General features: G+C 43.1%; 1 protein-coding gene across 1 annotated transcript in view; it reads left to right on the top strand.

Moving 5' to 3' along the window:
* mdn1 (midasin AAA ATPase 1) overlaps positions 1–20,703 on the top strand; it is a 59,342-nt gene extending 38,639 nt beyond the window's left edge. Inside the window, exons 67-101 of the mRNA XM_063001838.1 lie at positions 72–166; positions 731–855; positions 1,017–1,199; positions 3,839–3,948; positions 4,047–4,120; positions 4,204–4,384; positions 4,543–4,696; positions 4,798–4,944; positions 5,196–5,322; positions 5,538–5,643; positions 6,009–6,124; positions 6,521–6,928; positions 7,493–7,716; positions 7,797–7,934; positions 8,090–8,268; positions 8,416–8,577; positions 9,182–9,319; positions 9,403–9,541; positions 9,757–9,935; positions 10,430–10,561; positions 10,668–10,806; positions 11,178–11,485; positions 11,576–11,743; positions 12,196–12,297; positions 12,394–12,592; positions 12,962–13,129; positions 13,802–13,959; positions 14,542–14,631; positions 14,781–14,896; positions 18,546–18,720; positions 18,823–18,896; positions 19,039–19,153; positions 19,357–19,423; positions 19,513–19,655; positions 19,833–20,703. Of these exons, the coding sequence (XP_062857908.1) occupies positions 72–166; positions 731–855; positions 1,017–1,199; positions 3,839–3,948; positions 4,047–4,120; positions 4,204–4,384; positions 4,543–4,696; positions 4,798–4,944; positions 5,196–5,322; positions 5,538–5,643; positions 6,009–6,124; positions 6,521–6,928; positions 7,493–7,716; positions 7,797–7,934; positions 8,090–8,268; positions 8,416–8,577; positions 9,182–9,319; positions 9,403–9,541; positions 9,757–9,935; positions 10,430–10,561; positions 10,668–10,806; positions 11,178–11,485; positions 11,576–11,743; positions 12,196–12,297; positions 12,394–12,592; positions 12,962–13,129; positions 13,802–13,959; positions 14,542–14,631; positions 14,781–14,896; positions 18,546–18,720; positions 18,823–18,896; positions 19,039–19,153; positions 19,357–19,423; positions 19,513–19,655; positions 19,833–20,018 (5,325 nt within the window). The 3' untranslated portion in view covers positions 20,019–20,703. The remainder of the gene's footprint in view (positions 1–71; positions 167–730; positions 856–1,016; positions 1,200–3,838; positions 3,949–4,046; positions 4,121–4,203; positions 4,385–4,542; positions 4,697–4,797; positions 4,945–5,195; positions 5,323–5,537; positions 5,644–6,008; positions 6,125–6,520; positions 6,929–7,492; positions 7,717–7,796; positions 7,935–8,089; positions 8,269–8,415; positions 8,578–9,181; positions 9,320–9,402; positions 9,542–9,756; positions 9,936–10,429; positions 10,562–10,667; positions 10,807–11,177; positions 11,486–11,575; positions 11,744–12,195; positions 12,298–12,393; positions 12,593–12,961; positions 13,130–13,801; positions 13,960–14,541; positions 14,632–14,780; positions 14,897–18,545; positions 18,721–18,822; positions 18,897–19,038; positions 19,154–19,356; positions 19,424–19,512; positions 19,656–19,832) is intronic.
* Positions 20,704–23,395: the final 2,692 nt, after the last annotated feature.

Raw genomic sequence — 23,395 nt, 5'->3', positions numbered from 1 at the left:
CTCACGTGTTGGTGGTATCTGTGCGAAATGTGGATCTGTAAACATTATTCTTCATTTCAAACCATCCTTAGGACTGGGAGAACAATGCCAGTCGTTCTTTGTCTCTGAGGAGCGAGTTGGAGTCCATCACACAGCTCATCATCCAGTGGAGAAAACTAGAGCTTAAGTAAGTGCAAAAACTGCATACACACGCACACTGTGGGAGGAAACCGGAGATCCCGGAGGAAACCCACACAGACACGGGAAGAACATGCAAACTCCACACAGAAAGGACCCGGACCGCCCAACCTGGAAATCAAACCCAGGCCCCTTCGGCTGTGAGGCAACAGTGCTACCCACCAAGCCACTGTTCCACCCTGTCAGTGATCTATTAAATGTTGGGCTGATTGTAGTTACCTGTAGTTTGCATGCTAAATAAAGCACATATAAAAATACCTGTGTGATCAACGGTGGGAGGGACCTCAACAGTAAACCACACTGGTTTTCACATCTGTCAGTCTAAAACAGGATTACTGATGCAGACAGGTAAAGATTGTAAAAATGGTCCTTGGTCATAAGAATCCTGATTTCTGCTGCTTCTGGATCCTGAATTCATTGACCCATCCCATCTTGTGTCTACAGTTGAGGCAGGTGATGGTGGTGTAACTGGACTTCTGAATATTACTTGAGCATTGGTTGCTGCAGTCTGGTCGGCCTAACTTATGCTATATGAATTTGTGCATGTTTGCAGTTGCTGGTCCAGCAGTTTGGATAATGCTCTGAAGAGACATGCAGAGAACTCTAACAAGCACTGGTTCTCCATCTACCAGCTCATAGAGAAATATCTACAAGAGAAGAGGACTGACTCCAAACCTGGTAAAAATGTCCTTTACCTCTAAATAAAAAAGCATACTCACCAGACGCCGCTGCTGCAACCAAGAGCAGTCAACCAATGGTTGAGTTCCAATGGTGTGAGAAATTCATACACATAGACGCATTAATTTCATTTTCCTAAATCGGTTGCATTTGTATCTCAGAGGGAGGCATGAAGGATGAAGATGTGAATGATGGAGGTGTGAAAGAGTTCCCCCTGTCATCAGTCTCATCTACGCTGCAGGGCTTTATTGAGGGCTCCACGCTGGGCGGGTTCCACGCGCGATTGTCCATGCTGCTTGCTTTCCACTGCCACGTCCTACTGGCCCCTAAACAGGATGGGCAAGGTAAGTCCTTTTCCTCTTACTATCTGTACAGGAAATATAGTGTACTATGGTTTCTGCTTCATGCCTGAAAGACTTAGACGAGTAAGGGCTGTAGACACTGAGGTACATGGTAGATCTCAGCTTAGGTTTCGGTCTAAAGAACCAGACCACAGAAATATTGACAGGACTTTCTGGGTTCAGTGTCTAAATTCAGAAATCTTCTGGCTTGTATTCATTAAATAATTTAGGTAAGGAACATTGACTGTTTATGTAATCTTCACCAAAAGAATTGACTATATGTGTCACAATAAACTATATAATAGGGGTGTGCTATATCGTATCGTTCACGATAATACGGGTATAATTTTTAAAACGATACCAAAAAGCCCATATCGTAATAATAGCGATATTCTGCGTTGTTTGCGTAATGACGTCACACAGCTACGCAAATGGCGTACGTTCGTTACGTGGGTCATTTGGGCACAGCAACGAGTATGGCGGAAAGCGGCTCTGCGGTGGAGGAGCTCGTTCCAGAAACTCCAAGTCCACCATAAATTAATCTTTGGCAACCCAAACCCCAACCACCGCTTTGCCGGCAACTTTCGCCCATTGATTTTTATGAGATTTAAGGCTTACCAATACAAAGTAGGTGTACTATCTCATTTAGAAAAAGCCGCCTTTTTTATTTTGAAGTTTTTTAAAATACATTATTATTAATTATATCATGAATGACGGAACTATTGAACATTAAAACCACATACAATTGCTGTTTTTTGTACATGTGGATCTATCTGCTTGTTGCATTATAATTATTATAATTATTATGATGCCAAAACATGGCGCCATTGTGGCTCGGTGGGTAGCACTGTCGCCTCACAGCAAGAAGGTCCTGGGTTTGATTTCGTTCGTGGGGGAACGTTCAGGGGGAACCGTGGGCGAACGTTCGTGGGGCAACATTGGGGAACGTTCGGGGGAACATTGGGGGAATGTTTGTGTGGAAACGTTGAGGGAACGTTCGTGGGGGAATGTTGGAAGAACGTTCGGGGGGAACGTTGGGGGAACGTTCGTGGGGGAACGTTGGGGAAACGTTTGTGAAGGAACGTTGAGGGAACAGTCGTGTGGAAACGTTGGGGGAACGTTCAGGGGGAACATTGGGGGAACGTTCGTGAAGGAACGTTGAGGGAACGTTCGTGTGGAAACGTTGAGGGAACGTTGGGGGAACGTTCGGGGGGGGAACGTTCATGGGGGAACGTTGAGGGAACGTTCGTGTGGAAATGTGCAGGGAACGTTCATGGGGGAACGTTGAGGGAACGTTCGTGTGGAAACGTTGGGGGAACGTTCGGGGGGGGGGGGGGACGTTGAGGGAACGTTCGTGTGGAAACGTTGGGGGAACGTTCGGGGGGGAACGTTGGGGGAATGTTCGGGGGGAACGTTGAGGGAACCACCCAAACGTTTTCTCAACAGTCCACCCAATCATTCCCTCATCAAGAAAACGAGTCGTTATTCGTTTCAAAAACCAATATAAATATACAAGCGCATGCACGCGCTGACATGCATGTATTTACTTCATATACAGTGTAAATCATGCAAGTGTTGAGAAAGTAATAATAACATAACAGTGCGTCTCCTGTTGTTCTGACTTGTGTGTTTGTATATGTGATGTGCATATATCTGTAAAAAACAAACATTATGGGGAGTGATTTCTGTACTGGATGTTGTACGTGGTCATGTTAGTTTATACTGGATGATCGCCCGACGTCGTCATTTATTTATTTATCTATTTTTTATCGTATATCGCCGTTCAGCGAAAAAATATCGAGATATTATTTTTTATCCATATCGCCCAGCCCTACTATATAATGCAAGGTAAATTCACCCTAGGCTGCTCAGCGGTAAATTACGCTAGGCCATTAACACTGGGATCCAGTGTTTAAATCCCCACTGGTCAGCCTGTCCGATCGGGCATCTACATGCAGACGTGATTAGTTATGTCTGAGAGGTGGGACCGCTGTCCAGGGTGGGTGAACACGACATTAAAATTAATGCTATTTTAATTAAAGGGAAAAACAGTGTAAATATTTTACTCAAATGTGTTGGTCAATTGTGGCGCCCACTTGACACAGTGAGATATTCCGCTAGCACACCAGGGCTGGGATTGTAAACTCCGGAGTTTGAGCCCCAGCTCTGCTACTGGTCAGCTGGGCGCTCTCTAGCGGGCATAATTGCCAATGCCTGCAGCAGATAGAAATTGGCCATTTAAAGTCTACCGGATGGGTAGAAAGACTGGATTAATGTGGGTGGGGTCTTTGACCTTGGTTAGTAGCCCGAGTTGCCTGTACAGGAAGTGGAGGAGCACGGAGATCAGTTCGTCAATGGACTGCGCATGCCCCGGAGAGAGAATGAGGCAGGCGAATATACCCTCCTTGGACATGACCAGAGTCTCCAGCAGCAAAAGGCGAATTGACTACGCTTAATTGGGAGAAAAGGGGAAAAGTGCATTACATTTTATAAGTATGGTAAATTTTCAAACAGTGCAGGGGAGTCTGGGAAATGTAGTCAGCAATACATTGTTGTACTTTGTGCAACAAGTTTAAAACTACCCGTTAAACTTCAGGACACAGTGTGACCGGTTAAAATAAGGGGCGCTGCTTCTCTTACAGATTCGGTGTGCAGTCTGCTGTGGAACCTGCACAAGTACTACTCACAGTTTTCTGACAGCGTCCAGGCTAAAATCACCCAGCTTAGAGCGCCCATCGAGAAAGATCTTAAGGCAAGTTCACGACTATAACTAACTGTACTGAGATTTAAAACAAAGTAATGCACCATATGTGTTTAAAGCCTCCTCGTAAAGATCTGTTTTATTTGTAGGACTTTGTCAAGATCTCCAAGTGGAATGATGTCAGTTTCTGGGCCATCAAACAGTCCGTGGAGAAAACGCACAGGTAAACGTTACGGCATCATGCCACACATGTGAACTGACGATGACAAATGACAGGTGAAATCTCATGCGTGATTCTGTGTACAGAACCTTGTTCAAGTTTGTGAGAAAGTTTGAGATGACTCTGGCTGAACCATGTGCTCCCTGCCTGGTGGAGCAGAAGAGCAGCGGCAGTGTGGACAACCTGGACAATATGGAAAATACGCCACTACACAGGCTCTACCAGGCTCTCAATAATGCCCTACCAGGACGGGGTAGAGACCTACAGGTGCATATTTATGATTTTTAGAATTCTTTCACAATGTTGCTGTTTGTTTCCAAGAGCGTTTGGAAGCTTATTTGGATCCTATTTTAACAAAACAACATGTGATTACAAATTCTAACCTTATGTTACATAACGTTCTAACCCTATGTTTGATCGTTTAGAACGACAGTCAAGAAGTGGTTCTGTCTGGCCTGGATCCTTCATCGCTGCGAGCTCGTCTGCCCGTCCTTACGAAAAAGATGAGGAAAATGTGTGTGCAGCTGGTGAAGAAGGCGCCTCTTCCCGAGCTGTCAGAGGATCTTGACCAGTTCACAGGTAACCCATCTTGCTTGCAGGGTGAAAATTCATCTCTAATGAGATTAAGTCTGTCCATGCTGTTGTAAGATTTGGTCTCCAAATGTGTGTTTTTTTTCCAGTGGAGATCATCAGTAACGTCCAGGCGCTGCAGAGTCTCACGGTGGACCGGTCTCTTGAAAAGGAAAAGCAGAAATCTGAGGTGAAACACATCCTCCAGCAGAAACTGAGAGCTCTGGTCGACCTCTTCAAGATGCTCAGGCAGATTGGTTAGTTAATTCCACACAATTCACAAAATTACAACAATGACAGATTCAGGCATTTATCATAGGGATAGAACCCATTAAACTTCTCGTGGCACCCAGCTGGTCGATAGCACAGCTGATGTTCAAACTCATAAGCTTTAGACATGATCAAGTGTTTTTTCCTGTATAATCACATACAAGTAAATCTGAAGCAAGCCAGATGACGCCCTTCTTTACTGGAATGTCATAGTTTGAATCTATTTTTTGCGATTTAGGTCTGTCCTATCGTAAAGGCCTGACTTGGGGTCGTACAGCAGATCCGGAGGAGCCGCTCTGTTTGCACCCTATAGAGATGAAGACTACACTTTCTGCACTGAGAACCCAGGAACATACAGAAAACATGTAAGATCACCTTATACACCTGTACAAGCTCTTAAAACTGTGATTTCTGCATTTTCTGAAAAATTCTGCTCAGATGTATTAACTCCCACTCTAGTCATTTCTATTTCCTTACTGTGCATCTGCTGCAGCTTGCACAACCCCGATCTAATAAAGTAAAGCCTGTCTGTGTCACCTTAGTGTTGGGTTCCCACTAATCTACTTTTTGTCTATTTCAGGCTGTTTGATGAAATGTCTGGTGCGTGGGACGGCTGTCAAAAGTATTTCTACCGTTCCTGGGCCAGACGCAATGCCATGCAGGCTGCACTGCAGTCAGCTGTAAAGGTTTGTGCTTTACATTATAGTATTATTTTATTTGCCAGGTCCTTCAACTTTTGTAACTTACGAGGTGGATCGTCCTGCAGTCCCAGTGTCCACATGATTTTGGAGAAATAATGGTTTGTTGGACCAGTCCCCCTTCCCCCATTACATTGATGTCTAGTTCATTTGCCTGCTGGCCCACTGTAGACAGGAGTTAGCATGGGCAATCTAGCACACGACTAATGCGGCTCCATACACAGAAAGGTTACAATCCACTGAGCATCCAAAATATTGAATCTGCTAATTGTACTATGTGTAAACTACAATGTAATCCTGTATGCGGCTGTGTGTCAATAATTCTGCGACCTGTGTTATGCTGTGTTGTACAGGAACTGGGTTTGGGAAATGTGGAGCGATGCCGGGGCTTTTCCTCTCACCTGTTCAAACTGCTGCTTCGGCAACGGCGCAGACTCGCCAAACTTACAGAGCACTTCATACACCTCAGGTACAGTCATTCTGTTATTGAAACAAAGACCAGCACTAAAACCCTGTTACCTTCACCAGCAATGGGAGAGATTTGTGTCATTTTACACCTAAACAACCCAGTACATGTTAAGTTCTCTATACATAGAACTAATCAGTTTTAAATTGAAGTTGTTAGGTTAAACTTTACTCTGTTTAATGAGTCATTAACCAAGTGATTCATTACTGATTAATTTCTAATTACAGACTCATTACTGGGTTACTCTCACCACAGATTTAAAGAGTGGTTGAGTTACATTATCTCTCCTGTCAGCACAAACCAGTCTGGCAATTGTTCCCTGAACTGCCGCTGATCTGCTGCTCACTGGATGGGTGCACAAGACTATTTTTCCGTCTGCTGTCCTCTCTTTTCCTGCAGGAGGTTAATCGACAGTGTGAAAGACGTCCAGAATCACCAGATTCCCTTGAACGGGAAAGACGACTTTGCCATCCCACCTCAGGACTCTCTCAGTCGCTGGGTAGTGAGAGTGAGGACCCTGGCTCAGCAGTGTTGCACAGCCCTGCAGCAGTTTCACTGGGTGCTTCAGTGCTGCCCGGAAGGTTCTTCCATCAAAGAGGGTGAGGTTGGGCAGGTTAAGGCTACACTCAGCCATTCATCACCCCTGCCATCTCACATCCAACCACCAGCGTGCCTGATGAGGAGGGGCGAGACAGGCTGGACGGAGGCGGTGCAGAGTGTAGAGACGCTCCAGAAGGACAGTGTACAGCTCAAAGAGAGACTCAACGCACTGAGGGAAGAGTCCACCCAACGAACCATCCACACCAGGTATGACTGAGCTGCATGCTGAAGATCTGCTGTAAATAAGGACTAATTACAGTTTACTCTGTATGGCCAAAAGTATGTGGACGGCTCTTAGAATAAATGAGTTTAGGTGTTTTAGCCACACCATTGCTATCAGCTGTATAAAATCAGTGATTTAAGGGCCTTGCTCAAGGGCGACAGTGGCAACTTGATAATAATGGGGCTTGAACGAGTAACCTTATGATTACTAGTCCAGTGCCACTGAGCTACCACTGCCCTATTATTTTTGAATTAACCCAGTTGAACATCTTTGGGATGAATTGGAATGTCGATTGCAAATCAGGCATTTCTTGCTCAACGTTAGTGTCTGATTTGACTAAATGGGCACAAATTCTCACAGGCAGACTCCAGAATTGTGGAGTGGAGGATTTTATAGCTGATTGGGGCAACTTCATATTAATGGTGTCTCCATACTTTTGGTAATTTGTAGGTTATGTACTGAATTTGTGTGGCATAGTTACACATTCTAAAATGTTCAAATCAACTACAATTATTTAGCTGATAAAACTCTGGTGGTTTGTTACCCAGGAGGCACTTGGATGAATGCTGCTCGTGCGTGCACGGTTTGGGAAAGCTGGCAGACCGGATGGCGACTCTGGAGCAGCTCTTCGCCTTGAATGGTAGCACAACACCCCGTCCCCAGCTGTGCTTAATGCAGGGCCTGCACTCCATCAGAACTGAGGTGGACTCCTGCATCGTCGAGTTCACCACCTGGAAATCTCAGCAGCTGTCACTCGGAACAGTATTCAAAGGTAAGGTGGTGGAATTAGCCAGCTTAGCCAGCTTATCATGCATTCAATCTGTGTTCTGAGTATAGCTTGTTCTCTCACAGGTCCTGCTACTTCGTTCCGGGTCGAGTTCTCGGAGCAGGTGGAGAGAACCATAAATACAGTTCTGTGTGCGGTACAGAGTTTGGTAAAGAAAAGAGAGCGAGAAAAAGACGGAGAGCAGCAGGAAGAACCCAAAAGAGGTTTGTATTTTAACCCTATTCACCTGGCCATGGCAGATATGATAGTACATACTGTCTCTGCAAAAGGATATTTGGCTTTACCGCTATTATATTGTATTAGCATCCAAACCGCAGTGACCGGCTTTAATGCTAGAATATGTACTTACTTGTTTCAGAGAGCGATTCTGAGGTGACTGAGGAGCTGCTGAAGCCTGGACACCTGAGCAGGTTGTTGGAGGAAGACCTGAGCGGAGATGTGTCGTGTCTTTCCCTGCCTGAGGTCATCGGAGTCACTGAGAAGTTGCTGCAGAGGCTGAGATCTCACAGAGATGCGTGTCCACCACAAAACCTAGGGGTGAGAGTTGCCTTCCTGATGATGTTTAGTCATCTTTCGATGGTGTCTTACATATCATGTAGAACATGAGTAGAAGCTGAATAAATCTATCACCCAGCACTTAATGTTAAACCTTGTGTTATGATAACCTTATTATGTTATGTGCAGGAACTGATGGAGGCCTGCAGAGACCTGGTTCAGTTGGAGCCCATGCTGTGTGTTTATTCAGAGCTGGTACGCTGGTACGTGGCAGTTTGTATGGGTGCCCACCGCACAACGGGAAAACTGCTGTCTGTCCTCGCCAACCTCTTTACTGATCTTGCTCAGAAGGTACTACCACCGCTTTTTCTCCCTACATAACCCCAAAATACATTTTTCATTGATTCTGTACATAAGTTACATGATCTTGCTTTTTAAATTGAACTATATACATTATTATTATTTTTTTAAATTAAATAATCCTAAATAATAAACAGGGAAATTGTTATGAGGGAAGTTGAACTCAGTTAATCCTTTTTTCAGTATTGTGGTTGTTTTCACAGTAATTACAAACTTGTAAGGATACATTTACTACCTTTTTTCCTGGTCAGGATCACGGTGTTTCTGGCTTCTGCAGTATCGCTTGTAGGAATGCAATAACCTACTCTGGACAGGAAGCTAATTCATCGCAAAGCCTCAGTCACACATTTTCCAGACATAGCCAATCATGTTTGTATGTAGACACCCCAGCGGCCAATAGCACCACTGACAATTTTGAACCCTGGATCCCACTTGTAGTGAGCTAGCATAATTTCCCATTTATGCCACCATATGTGTATACATACCCTGGCCCTTCACATGGGAAGCACGTAAACGGCTCTGAATCATTTGCACCAGTGTGAGGATCACAAGATTTTAACATAACATGTATTTTCTTCTCTCTTTGCACACACAGGGCTTTTGTTTGCCCCAGGAGTTGATGGAAGGAGGTGATGGAGAAGGTGCTACAGAGTTCCATGACTACGAGGGTGGCGGTATTGGAGAAGGAGAGGGTGTCAAAGATGTCAGCGACAAGATTGAGAATGAAGATCAGGTAACTTTCTACACAGCCATAAAGAAGATGAGTTTTTTTAAATAACATAAGATGTTAATAAAATACTTCTGGTGTTTTATCAGGTTGAGGACACGTTCCAAGAAGGACAGGAAAAGAAAGAAGAAGAGCAGGACCAGAGAGATATTAAAGCAGAGGATAATGCCATTGAGATGTCTGAGGACTTTGATGGGAAGATGCATGATGACGAGCCACGAGAACCAGGTGGGTGAACTAACCAGCTTGAGTTTTCCTAAATATTTAATTCAACCTAAAAGAACTGATGTCATAAAAAATCTGTTTTACATAATATTTTACTTAATCATCCAAGATGCTCAGTATTTGATCAGTGTTTGGCCCCGATCTAAGACTCATCAGTCTCCATTGACAAACACTGATAAAAGTAAAAGTGGATAATCATTTTTGTATGTGTATTACAGGCGAGGATGAGGAGGACTCTGATAAAGAGGAGAATGAGGAACTGGATAAGAAGATGGGAGATTTGGGAGATGGACCTACCGACACCCTGGATGAAAGGATGTGGGGTGATGAAGATAATGATGATGATGACCTGGATGGCAGCGACAAAGAGGACGAGTCTGGGCCAGGAATGGATCAAGTAAGGATTTAATTTAAAATATGTTGGTTAATAGTCTGTTGGGTAGCAATGTTACCTCACAGCAGGAAGTTCCTGGGTTCGATTCCCAGATGGAGCGGTCCAGGTCCCTTATGTGTGGACTTTACATTTTCTCCCTGTGTCTGCGTGGCTTTAATGCCCTTAAAGTTATGGAACAAAAATGAGTTGTGCTCAGGTGACACAGCAACCTATTACTCCAGCCAGGTTAGACATTCTTCAGACATGATTGGAGGTCTGAGGGAAAGAAGGTTAGATGAGAACAGAATGTTTGCATGTTATCACTCCATATAGGAGTCTGTTGCTGTCTGGTAAAAAGAAGAGACTGTTCGCAATAGATATCTATGGTCCAGCACTGGGTAAAGTAGTAGGTCTCAATATTTAAAAGGAAAATATAAGTAAATCTTTCAAATGTATTAAAAAAAACAGAATTTTGAAGTCTTGTCTGACGTTTTTTTGAATGCTTTGTGATTGTCCAGGGAGAGTCGGAGCTGGTTGCTAAGGATGACAACACAGATGCAGGCGAGTCCAACAAAGATAAGAAGAACCAGGACAAAGACAATCCGATGGATAACGAAGAGCAGGAGAAAATACACGAACAGGTTGACGAGGTGAGTCGTTTTAGTAGTGTACTCCTGACCTCTCAACACTGTATTATATACTGTACTGTACAGTGACTCCTGTATTGATTCTGTCTCTCTGTTTGGTGGTGTGTAGCGTGAGTTTGATGAGAACGAGGTGGACCCGTACCATGGTAAACAGGAGAAGAAAGCTGAACCACAAACTATGGATCTGCCTGAGGAGCTTAATCTGGACCAGAATGAACAAGGAGAGGAAGAGGAGGGGGAGGAAGAGGGTCAGTACGATATAAAGGAACAACAACAGAAGCATGTATAAGTTTGGGGGGCATTAAAATAAGGTCACACAAGTAATAAATGACAATGTGTAATATGTGAATATAGGTTGGATCTGCAGATAACACACACACACAAGTAACTGTAGAGAGCGGTGTTGTGTTGATAGTTTTTTTCATTGTTATAAACCTGTTTATTCAGATCAGGGTTCAGTTATATCGTGAAACACTGAGAGCAAGGCAGTAATTTTGCCCTAAAATTCTGCCCTAAGAATTGCCCAGTGTCTGCCTTCCTGTAGATTAAAATTTGTAAATTTTAATCTGCGTTTGCAAAAACTTTTTTTAATTCAAGACCCTCTATTTCCACACTGCAGGTGAGAACCCACATGACATTGATGATAAACCCATGGAAGTGGACGAGGCTGAGGGAGAGGAGAGGGAGGAAGGAGAAGAGCAAAGAAACCAGGAGATGACTAATGACATGGAGGACGGTCAGGGAGAAGAAGAGGGAAAGGAACAGAAAGCAGAGGAAGAGGACGGAGGAGAACAACCAGACCCAGATACGGACGAGAGAGGAGAGAATAAAGCAGAGGAAGATGAAGAAGATAAGGAGAGGGGACAGGAAGAAGGAAAAGATGAAGACAAGGCGATGCCTTCTGCTGATCAGGGCCAGAAGCCAAAGGTTTGATGGATTCAGCTTGGTGCTAATACTGGTTTTGAGATCTTGCTTTCTGGTGGGTGTTCCAATTCTTGTTAAACATTCTTCACACAGGATGAGGAGGAGGATGGTGAGGAGGAGGAGGAGGAGGAAGATACCAAGATGGAGTCTGCTGAGAGAAAGGAACATGCCACAGACGGTCAGACTGGCGAGGAGAACGTTCAGAGTGAAACAGCGGTGGAGCTGGCCGGAGAAGCATCTGAAAAAGACCAGGCCAAAGAGGTACAAATTCAAATAGACATCAAGCTCGAATTACCTAGAGATGGTGGCCCATGTAAAGGAGCTAGTTCGACTGCACTCAAACAATAGGTAAGTCATCAAAGCTCACCGCATGTGTCAAGAAATGAATCATGGACTTGTTCTAGAAGCCGTTTCTAAGCAAATTTAGTACACGCTATATGGAACAGTTGTCTCTTTGCCAAGGTTGGAAAGAAAATCTGTCCAGATGCTCAGATTAACATCGAGAAGTATCTTCCATAAATGAGTTCTTCCATAAATAAGAAGCTTCTGGAACACGTGTTGCTGTCTTCAGTCAGGCGAGCTTCATGTTGTCATAAGCTCAGAGGCTGTGGTGCAAAAAAACAAGCCTTCTGTAGTCAAGCCTACTGAACCCTGATCTATTCAGACTGTTTCAGTTACACACACACTCACTCATGGCTTTGCATGTGCTTCAGGAACATGGTAGCGGGGCAGCAGATGCCAGTCAGGCTGAGGGGCACGACTCCACACTGATGGCCAGGATGAGCTCTCAGAGGCAGAGACAGAAACAAACTCAGGTCAGTGTTTATATTCAGTAATAAAACACAGAGAAATATGGACTACTGACGTTCTATTAATGCACGACTAATCCGAGTGTGTGTTTGTGTGTGTAGAGTTTTAAGCGGAAGCCAGGCAGGGCAGATAATGAACGCTCTCTAGGTGATGCCAGTGAGCAGGTACGTAAGAGACTGCGTACAGTGGAAAGCGCAGAGCGGCGAGAACAGGAACAAACTTCCAGTGATGCCATGCAGGAGTCCGACATGTACGAGCACATCAAACAGGGAGAGGAGAAGTACGACATGCAGACATATGGTGAGACACAAGTACATAAATAATGTACTCATTCCAAAGTCACATACCCTGTGTAGTGTACTGTAGGCTGTGGGGGCTGGTGCACCTGTCCATGACTGTTTGGGCCGGTGCACCTGTCCAGGACTGTTGAGGCTAATGTGCCTGTCCTGAACTGTCTGGGTCGGAACACCTGTCCAGGACTGTCGGGATTGGTGCGCCTTTCCAGGACTGTTCAGAATGATGTGCCTGTTGGGCCTGGTGTGCCTGTCCAGCACTGTCGGGACTGGTGCGCCTGTCTGTTAATGGAAATGGAAAAATGCACTAAATGTATACTAAATAACAGAAACACAATGAATGTAGTTTGCCATGGGTCTGTTTTCTTTTCTCCAGATGCAGCTAGTACCGAGCAGCAGAGGCCTTCCACAATGAAGAAGGATGATGATGATAATGAAGAAGATGAGATCGCAATGGATATGGAGGACGAAAAAGAGCTGCAAGCAGTAGAGGCACCAGAGCTGAAGCCTGAGAAAATGGACAGCTCCAAAGCCTCTCAGAGAGGTACCTTATACAGAAGAGGTCAAACTTTTGCATACATTGTGTGCACAAAAGAATGTGGTCACCTGACCATGAGCTTCAGAACCAGGGTGACACACTAATGCCGACAGTGAAGTGGGTGGGGTAAAATAACTTGAGTCCAATGGACTTTGGCCTAATTCCTCCTCTCCAGTCCCTTCCTATGAGGTGTTTCATATATTATGTCCATGTCCATAAGTTTCCTCAGGGTAGTTTAATTTTCCAACCTCTTCCCAACATGTTCTGGGTGTTCCTGCCTTGGGCCCAGCATTTCCATTTGGCACCCATGATGACCCTGACCTGAAGGAGTGGTTAATAAAGAAAACGAATTACCGTCCAGAACTTAATTTGCTATAAAAGGGGGCCACTGTTCAACCAATAAAAGACTGTCACTACCAAGATGGAATTTATAGGATTTGTTATAGTATTGCTGATCTGTAATTTTCTTCATTTAAAAAATGGAGAGAATAAGGACATGAAAATGAAGGGTCACACAGGCAGTAATTATTTTCTGCAGCAAATGGCACGTCTGCTCACAAATATCCACCTCTGGTCAGCTTGTATTTGGGCCATTTGTCATCTCATGCGCAGTGGAAAACCCTCTGTGAATATTTTTTTTATTTATGCTTGTGTGTTTGTGTTTACTTTTTCTCTCAGGGCTGGAAAGTGGAGAAATGGACACCCAGAAGAAGGCTGATGAGCAGGAGGAAGAGAAACCAGAGACGAAGATGAGCTGTGATGATGAGCAAAAGCAGGAGAGGAGTAATGAGTCCACCATTCACACAGTACCTGAGCTGCTAATGGAAATGCAGAAGGTTAGAGAACCACACATTGTCTGATTTTGCTAAATCAGTCATTTGTAAATCTGATCATGACTTGCTTTAATGTGCCTTAATGTTTTACATTCATTCATTCATTTATTGTCTGATTTACAACCGCTTAATCCTGGTCAGGGTTGCGTTGGGTCTGATTCATTGGGGCGAAAAACACCTCAGACTGAGTGCCAGGCCTTCATGGCAATTTCTAGTAGCTCAATTAGCCTGACTGCATGTCTTTGGAATTTTGGAAACCAGAGCCCCATTGAGAAACCCACATGGACACAGGGAGAACAAGGACCCTGGCAACCAAGCCAGGGAATCAAACCCAAGTCCTTATTTTTGCCCACAAGAATCGTGCAGCGACATTACCATGGCTAGCCAACACTACCAATGTGGCGACTTATAACACAACAACCAGGGAAATCTGGACAAGACCTGGCAGGAAGACATAGGGGTAATTTTAATGGCAAATGAATAATTTTGCAATCAAACTCCACCCTTGCTGATCCAGAGATGCATGTTAGTCAGTAAAATCATGACTTTAGTTTCAGTTTCAAACATACTACATGTGTTTTACAGTTGGAGGTGAAGGATCCAGAGCTGCTGAGGAGAGAGATGGAGCTGCAGTTGGAGGCGTGGCAGAAACAGACCCCAGGATCTGCGGAAGAGGTACTGTATGTCTGGCATGTCTGAATTTGGCCCATGACCTCTCTCATACAGTAACCTTAAAAGTGGCTGATTGTTTTTTTCACTATACCTGGATCACCCAGTTATGCTGCAACAACACATCATGTGTCATGTATGTAACTGTGTTGCAGGAGGGTGCAGCAGCAGCAATGTGGCAGCAGTACCAGGCTCTTACATCTCCACTGTCCCAGCAGCTTTGTGAACAGCTTCGTCTCATTCTGGAACCTACACAGGCCGCCAAACTCAAGTCAGTCCCTATTTATTTATGTTTTTTCTCTCTTTTTCTCCCAGTTTAGTGCAGCCAATTAGTCTTTCGCTGCTGGGGATCCCGACTGCGTCCAAGGCTATATTGGCTGGTGTGCCAGCAGAATAGTCAGTCCCAGTTTTAGCCCTGCTAACAGCCCCTTTATTATTTAAAATAGTGTGTGTGCTCACCTTTGGGATGAAATAGAATGCATGTTGCGAGCCAGGCCTTGTCATGTAACATCTCTTGTCAGCATCTGACAAAAGCTCTTTTTTAATGAATGACCTCAGATTCCCACAGACTGTTAGAAACACAAGGGTAGCAAACTTGATATAAACGCACATAGTTATTAAATGGGATGTCCCAAATAAGTTTATGGTCAGGTGTCCACAAAGTTTTGGCTATAGTTCTTATGGCTGTAACTCCAAGTGCATTTAGATTTGTTATAATAATAATAATACATTTTATTTATATAGCGCTTTTCAAGATACTCAAAGACGCTTTACATAAGACAAATAATCAAAACAAATACGTACATACACCATACAAATCATAGTACAAAATCAAAATAGTACATCAACATCAAGAATAATTAAGATAAAAACAAAGAGAGCAGCATAAGACAGTTCATTAAAAATTAGCTAAATTATGAGAGAGAACAACAAATATAGAACAATTTCTTAAAATTAGACAGAAGCAGGACAGATTTACATGCAATCAGGAAACTGAAAACTTTACAAGTTTTAGGATCTAGGACTTCACATTTCTGTCGTGATCTAAGTATAAAAACTATTAAAAAGAATAGCAAAAATAAAAGCATTTATTTTGTGTTGTTACAAGTTAAATGCCACTCTGAATAGATGAGTTTTGAGAAGTGACTTGAATTTGGACAGGTCAGGACAATCTCGTAGGTGTTTGGGGAGAGCATTCCATAAAGATGGAGCAGCTATGGAAAAGGCCCTGTCACCCCAGGTCCGGTGCTTGGTCCTAGAGGGTATGGACAGTAGGTTAGCCTCAGAAGAGCGAAGGCTACGGGAGGGAATGTGCTGATGGAGCAGGTCGGTGAGGTAGGATGGGGCCTGATTATGGAGAGCTTTGTGAGTGAATAGAAGAATTTTGAATTGAATGCGTTGAGCAACGGGAAGCCAATGAAGTTTTTGTAGAACAGGTGTAATATGATCACGGGAGCGAGTATGAGTAAGGAGGCGAGCAGCTGAATTCTGGATATACTGAAGTTTTTTTAGGATTTTGTTAGATGTACCATAAAGGATGCTATTGCAATAATCAATTCTGGATGTAATAAAAGCATGAATCAAGGTTTCGGCGGCAGAAAAGGAGAGTGATGGACGTAGACGTGCTATGTTTTTTAGATGAAAGAAAGCAGTTTTGGTGATGTGATTTACATGGCGGTCAAAAGAGAGGTTGCTATCAAAAATTACACCAAGATTTCGGATGTTAGAAGACGGAGACAAAGTGTCATTATCAATGGTAATTTGAAAATTTTTTGTGGTTTTTGCCAGGGTTGTAGGACCTACGATGATCATATCTGATTTTTCACAGTTTAATTTGAGGAAATTAGCTTTCATCCACAATTTCATTTCAGTGATGCAATTTGTCAGAGTGGAGTGAAGTTCAGTATTAATGGATTTGGAGGAGATGTAAAGCTGAATATCATCAGCATAGCAGTGGAAATGTAAACCATGCCGACGTATGATGTCACCAAGGGGGAGCATATAAAGAATAAACAAAAGGGGACCTAACACTGAGCCTTGGGGAACGCCTTGGGACAGTGGAGCAATGGCAGAACTACAATTGTTGATATTAACAAACTGTTGTCTGTTTACGAGATATGACCTTAACCACAAAAGGGCAGTACCAGTGATGTTGACAGAGGATTCAAGGCGGGACAGAAGAATGGAGTGATTAATGGTGTCAAAAGCTGCAGTAAGATCAAGGAGGACGAGAATATTAATTTGTCCAGAGTCTGAGGAAAGAAGAAGGTCATTTGTGACTTTGAGGAGGGCTGACTCAGTGCTGTGCTGGGGGCGGAAACCAGACTGAAATGATTCAAATAGATTATTGGAATTTAGGTGATCTTTGAGCTGTGAGGCAACAACACGTTCCAGTATTTTCGACAGAAATGGAAGATTGGAAATGGGCCGAAAGTTACTCATAATGTTAGAGTCAAGTCCAGGTTTTTTAAGTATGGGAGTAACAGCAGCCAATTTGAGTGATTGAGGGACTGAGCCAGAACTAAGAGAGGAATTGATTATCTCTGTGATAAGTGATGAGATAACTGGAAAACAACCCTTAACAAGTTTTGATGGAGCAGGATCCAAAACACAAGTGGAGCTTCGCATCCCTGTTAAGATCTCAGATAGGTCCAAAAGAGACACAGGTGAGAACTGAGACAGAGGCTGGGTAATAAATTGAGATGAGATAGGCGGAGAAACAGAGATGACAGGGGAAACTGTCAGAAAATTGTGGATATTCTCAACTTTTGTTTGAAAAAATGAGAGGTAAGAGTTACACTTGTCAACTGTAAAGGAATTGGTAGTATTGTCAACTGGTTTGAGAAGTTTATTTATTGTGGAAAAGAGAGTCTTAGGATTTGTTGATCCAGCATGTATGAGTTCGGAATAGTAAGTGGATCGGGCTGCCGTAAGAGCGTCTTTGTAATGTTGAAGATAATCAGAATAAATCTGATAATGTACTGTTAGACCGGTTTTCTTATAAAGTCTTTCAAGCTGGCGTTTACGGGATTTCATTTGGTGAAGCTCAATTGTGTACCATGGTGCGGAATGACTAAAAGAAACAAATTTGGTTCTCAAAGGAGCCAGCTCATCAAGACATGAGGCGAGTATGTCATTATAGTAATCGACAAGGTCAGATGAATTACTAGACAGTACAGGACAGACAGACATCTTTTTAACAAGAGAATCTGAGAAAGCAGAGGGAGAGATATATTGAAGATTCCTGAAGGATATTTTACGTTTAGCTCTAGTGATGGGCCTAGTGACCTCAATGTCCATGATGATTGTCAAATGATCAGAGACAGTAAGGTCATGGCTGGACGGCTGATGAACTAGGACACCAGTAGAGCAGACAAGGTCAAGAGTATGACCTTTTTTATGAGTTGGAAAATGTATATGTTGTGTGAAATTAAAACACTGTAACAATTCCAAAAATTCCCTGGCAAATTTACAGTTGTTGTCATCAATATGGATGTTAAAATCACCCATAAGCAGTACAGAGGATGAGAGGGCACTAAGCTGGGTTAAAAAATCTGAAAAATCAGAGAGAAAGGAAGCGTTTGGCTTTGGCGGACGATAAACTACAGCAGTGACCAGAGGAGTAGGCCCTGACAACTTGAAAGCCAGGTGTTCAAAAGAAAGAGCAGCAGGAAAAGACAAAGTGGTTATTTTAATATCATCCCTATAGACTGCAGCAACACCACCACCTCGCCCTTCCATACGAGGTTCATCAATATACGAGTATCCCATTGGCGTGGTCTGATTTAACGTAAAATAATCCAAGGGTTTATGCCAAGTTTCAGTGAGACAGAAAAAGTCTAGTTCACTAAGTTATTCTGTTCTGTTATTTATCAACATGTATCTTCTGTGGTTCTTGTGTGTATGTGAACGGTAAACAGGGGAGATTACCGCACAGGTAAACGGCTGAACATGCGGAAGGTCATTCCCTACATCGCCAGTCAGTTCAGAAAGGACAAGATCTGGCTGAGGAGAACCAAACCCAGCAAGAGAGATTATCAGATCTGCCTGGCTGTAGATGACTCCTCCAGCATGGTGGATAATCACTCCAAACAGGTACAGCTGAAATAAAGCAGACCTTCAGACATTTATCTGACAGATCTGTAAAATTGTATTAACTTCTGCCTCATTTATCTCACCTGTCTGTGCACATTGTAGTTGGCATTTGAGTCCGTCTCCGTGATAGTAAATGCTCTCACTCTGCTGGAGGTGGGACAGGTGGCAGTGTGCAGGTCAGTCCTTTGTTCAGCCACAAATAATTGTTACTGTGGTACGATTATCCTTAGTATCTTTAGTATCCTTATCCTTAAAAAGTAGTCCTTGATGTTATAATTAAATTTTGCATTTTTTATAAACTCTGTTAACCTTTTACAGCTTTGGCGAAAGTGTCCAGCTACTTCATCCTTTCCAGCAGCAGTTTAACGACCAATCAGGAGCCAGAATCCTGCGGCTCTGCCAATTCCAGCAGAAAAAGACCAGAATAGCGCAGGTCAAGATCTTCCAGCCAGTTGATTTATGCTTAGAATTATATTTTATATGACTATCCCAGAGGAGATGTGCATAGATTTTAATACAGAAGTCACTCTGGGAAACTATACAATACAAATATGACTTCACTTGTTTTGAGGTGTAAAAAATTAAATACAGCTCTTTAAAACTGTTTGCTGACGTTATCATTTTATTTTCTTGTAGTTTCTGGAGACGTCAGCTAACATGTTTATGGCAGCTAAACAGCAAAATCCTAGCGCTGCAAATACAGGTACAGTGATTCAGCCTGAAACATTTTTAATGTCTTTTTTACTTACTTTTATTCCAATCCTGTTCAACAATCTCTGTTTTTCTGTGCAGAGACGGCTCAGTTGTTGCTGATCGTGTCCGACGGCAGAGGTTTGTTTCTGGAGGGGAAAGAGAGAGTTGCTGCTGCTGTTCAAGCTGCTCGCAGTTCCAATGTCTTCGTCATATTTGTAGTGCTGGATAACCCCAATTCCAGAGTAAGCACAAGTTCAACCTACATTTAAACTGATGTTTTTGTGTACAGGTGGCACAATGTGGACTTTTCCCCACACCACATCATGTATTTTTATATAACTGCATTTACACGTTAGTAGTAGGTGTGGCTGAAGCTTACCTTCATGTATGCTGACCTTCTTCTTGTCTATTTGTTCCAGGACTCCATCCTGGACATTAAAGTGCCCATTTTCAAAGGACCGGGCGAGCTGCCAGAGATCCGCTCCTACATGGATGAGTTCCCGTTCCCGTTTTATGTGATCCTGCGTGACGCCAATGCCCTGCCTGAGACTCTGAGTGATGCGTTGAGGCAGTGGTTTGAGCTCGTCACTGCTACAGACCGGTAACGACCGATCAGGTTGCTGCAAAATCCCCAGACATTCACCTCAGTCCGGCTGCTTTACATGTGCCTTTTCTTTTTATTAATTATGGGATTATTTTATTGAATTGTAGTTTGATAGAAATGCTGCTATTTGGTTTGAACAGTATTTTTATTTTTTCCCTTTTTGTTGTTTAACCCTTTGCACACTATTTACTTTTTCTGATGTGAAACAATATGATTCTCTTTCATTCTGAACATAACATGGTAAATGTGAACTGGTTCCGTGTACACATCCAGTTTGAAATGTGAATGCTGTGAATGGTGCTCTATGGGTGTCCAAACCAAAAGTGCAGATGATGTGAATGATCTCTGCAGAAATCTAGTAAAACTGTGCCTTCTTAGAACTGTATTCTCATTTCTGGACGCAAGTCACCATCTACACACATTTCCAGGATTCTGACTACTCTTTTCGGCTATTTCATCCCACACTGTTTGATTCAAGGCAGCTTGTCTAGTTCATGATGATCTTATCTACATGCATGGACAAACTACTTTTCATCAGAAATACAGACTTCAAATACACTTCATAAACACCTTTTGTACTTTTTAGGAGAAACAAATGTTCACAGTATTTGGTCACTGTGTGCTGACTGCATCTGTGCTTGTAACATCAATAAAAGATTTCTTCAGCAGAAATGAGTTGGAATAAAGCTGAGACTCGTGTATACTTTGAGTATTTTTACATTTCAGTTGGAATGTTTTAATCATAAAATTTTAGAATCTGTTTAGCACAATAATGATTTTCAAATGTCTATTTTAATAAAAATGGTTGTTTAGTGTTAATTTAAAATACTGTGTAGACCATTCTGTACTGTATTACAACCATGTTATCAATACCAGTCACCTTATACCATAAAAAATGAACATAAATTCCATGGTTAAAGTATACGAGTTTCAGAAAGAAAAAGTGAGCTCTAAGAAAAAATTGCTAGGCCTAATGTAATTAGACAACTCACCCCAACTAATAGCATTATGAGTTTGCAATCATGCCCTTACATGTCTAAGTTTAAAGCAAGATTTTTCTTCTTAAGTTCTTCTTGTTAGATAATAATTTTACTTGTGTGGAGCTGGTATGTTTGCTGATACAGATGTTTATGTCCCTTATGTAATAGGAGTTCACAGAGAAACAAATTGGGCTCCTAAAGATTTTTAATTGATCTGTCAATTTTATTTTTTTCCTTAACGGCTGCTCCTCTATTTACCACATTGTATGTTTAGAGTTTGAGTAAAAAGTATCGCACGCCACTGCTAAGTACTGATTGCTCAGATGGCACAGTGGCTAAGTGGGTAGCACCGTCGCCTCACAGCAAGAAGGTCCTGGGTTCGATCCCCAGGTCCTTTCTGTGTGGAGTTTGCATGTTCTCCCGTGTCTGCGTGTGTTTCCTCCCACAGTCCAAAGACATGCAAGTGAGGTGAATTGTAGACACTAAATTGTCCAAGACGGTGTTCGATATAAACTTGTGAACTGATGAATCTTGTGTAATGAGTAACTACAGTTCCTGTCATGAATGTAACCAAAGTGTAAAACATGACATTAAAATCCTAATAAACAAACTAGTTGCTCAAAGGTCTTTGTCAGTCACGTGTTTTGGATGTGTTGTTTTAGTCAGCGATAGTCAGAAGTAGTGAAGTGCGATACCGCAAAATGTGGTATCGATCCAATACCAAGTAAATACCGGGCCAGTATCGCCAATACCGATACTTTTTACTTTGTTTACTTTTATGTAGGGCATTTATTACTATGATGAACTAAGTCTGAGGTTTTTGTTAAGAACCAACTATATAATAATAATAATAAAAAACATAATTCATCCCTTTCATTGCACTTTTCTGAGATGATCACCACACACAGCTCCTCTCTCAGCCTCTGTTCTCTCTCTCTCTCTCTCTCTCTCTCTCTCTCTCTCACTGCTGTGTGTTCGGTCTCTCAGTGCCCTTAGTCACGTGACGGTACCACAACAACTAAACAACAGAGCAGGAGGTGAGCATGGAAGATGTGAGAGGAGCGGCGTCTGTACAAACATGGTTTCTCCTTTCTGAAAAAACTGGAGAAACGTGCTGAATGTAGCGGAGAAAAAGTAAACACTTAAGTCTTGTATTACAGATGGAGTAATATTCATTTGCGTAGGGTGCGTCCGTACTTTACGTACATACAGGGGTTGGACAAAATAACTGAAACACCTGGTTTTAGACCACAATAATTTATTAGTATGGTGTAGGGCCTCCTTTTGCGGCCAATACAGCGTCAATTCGTCTTGGAAATGACATATACAAGTCCTGCACAGTGGTCAGAGGGATTTTAAGCCATTCTTCTTGCAGGATAGTGGCCAGGTCACTACGTGATGCTGGTGGAGGAAAACGTTTCCTGACTCGCTTCTCCAAAACACCCCAAAGTGGCTCAATAATATTTAGATCTGGTGACTGTGCAGGCCATGGGAGATGTTCAACTTCACTTTCATGTTCATCAAACCAATCTTTCACCAGTCTTGCTGTGTGTATTGGTGCATTGTCATCCTGATACACGGCACCGCCTTCAGGATACAATGTTTGAACCATTGGATGCACATGGTCCTCCAGAATGGTTCGGTAGTCCTTGGCAGTGACGCGCCCATCTAGCACAAGTATTGGGCCAAGGGAATGCCATGATATGGCAGCCCAAACCATCACTGATCCACCCCCATGCTTCACTCTGGGCATGCAACAGTCTGGGTGGTACGCTTCTTTGGGGCTTCTCCACACCGTAACTCTCCCGGATGTGGGGAAAACAGTAAAGGTGGACTCATCAGAGAACAATACATGTTTCACATTGTCCACAGCCCAAGATTTGCGCTCCTTGCACCATTGAAACCGACGTTTGGCATTGGCACGAGTGACCAAAGGTTTGGCTATAGCAGCCCGGCCGTGTATATTGACCCTGTGGAGCTCCCGACGGACAGTTCTGGTGGAAACAGGAGAGTTGAGGTGCACATTTAATTCTGCCGTGATTTGGGCAGCCGTGGTTTTATGTTTTTTGGATACAATCCGGGTTAGCACCCGAACATCCCTTTCAGACAGCTTCCTCTTGCGTCCACAGTTAATCCTGTTGGATGTGGTTTGTCCTTCTTGGTGGTATGCTGACATTACCCTGGATACCGTGGCTCTTGATACATCACAAAGACTTGCTGTCTTGGTCACAGATGCGCCAGCAAGACGTGCACCAACAATTTGTCCTCTTTTGAACTCTGGTATGTCACCCATAATGTTGTGTGCATTGCAATATTTTGAGCAAAACTGTGCTCTTACCCTGCTAATTGAACCTTCACACTCTGCTCTTACTGGTGCAATGTGCAATTAATGAAGATT

This window comes from Trichomycterus rosablanca, chromosome 9 (genome assembly GCF_030014385.1).
Source record: "Trichomycterus rosablanca isolate fTriRos1 chromosome 9, fTriRos1.hap1, whole genome shotgun sequence".
NCBI lineage: Eukaryota > Metazoa > Chordata > Actinopteri > Siluriformes > Trichomycteridae > Trichomycterus > Trichomycterus rosablanca.
Note: the sequence above shows the minus strand (reverse complement) of the source record. Positions and strands in the feature narration are given on the sequence as shown.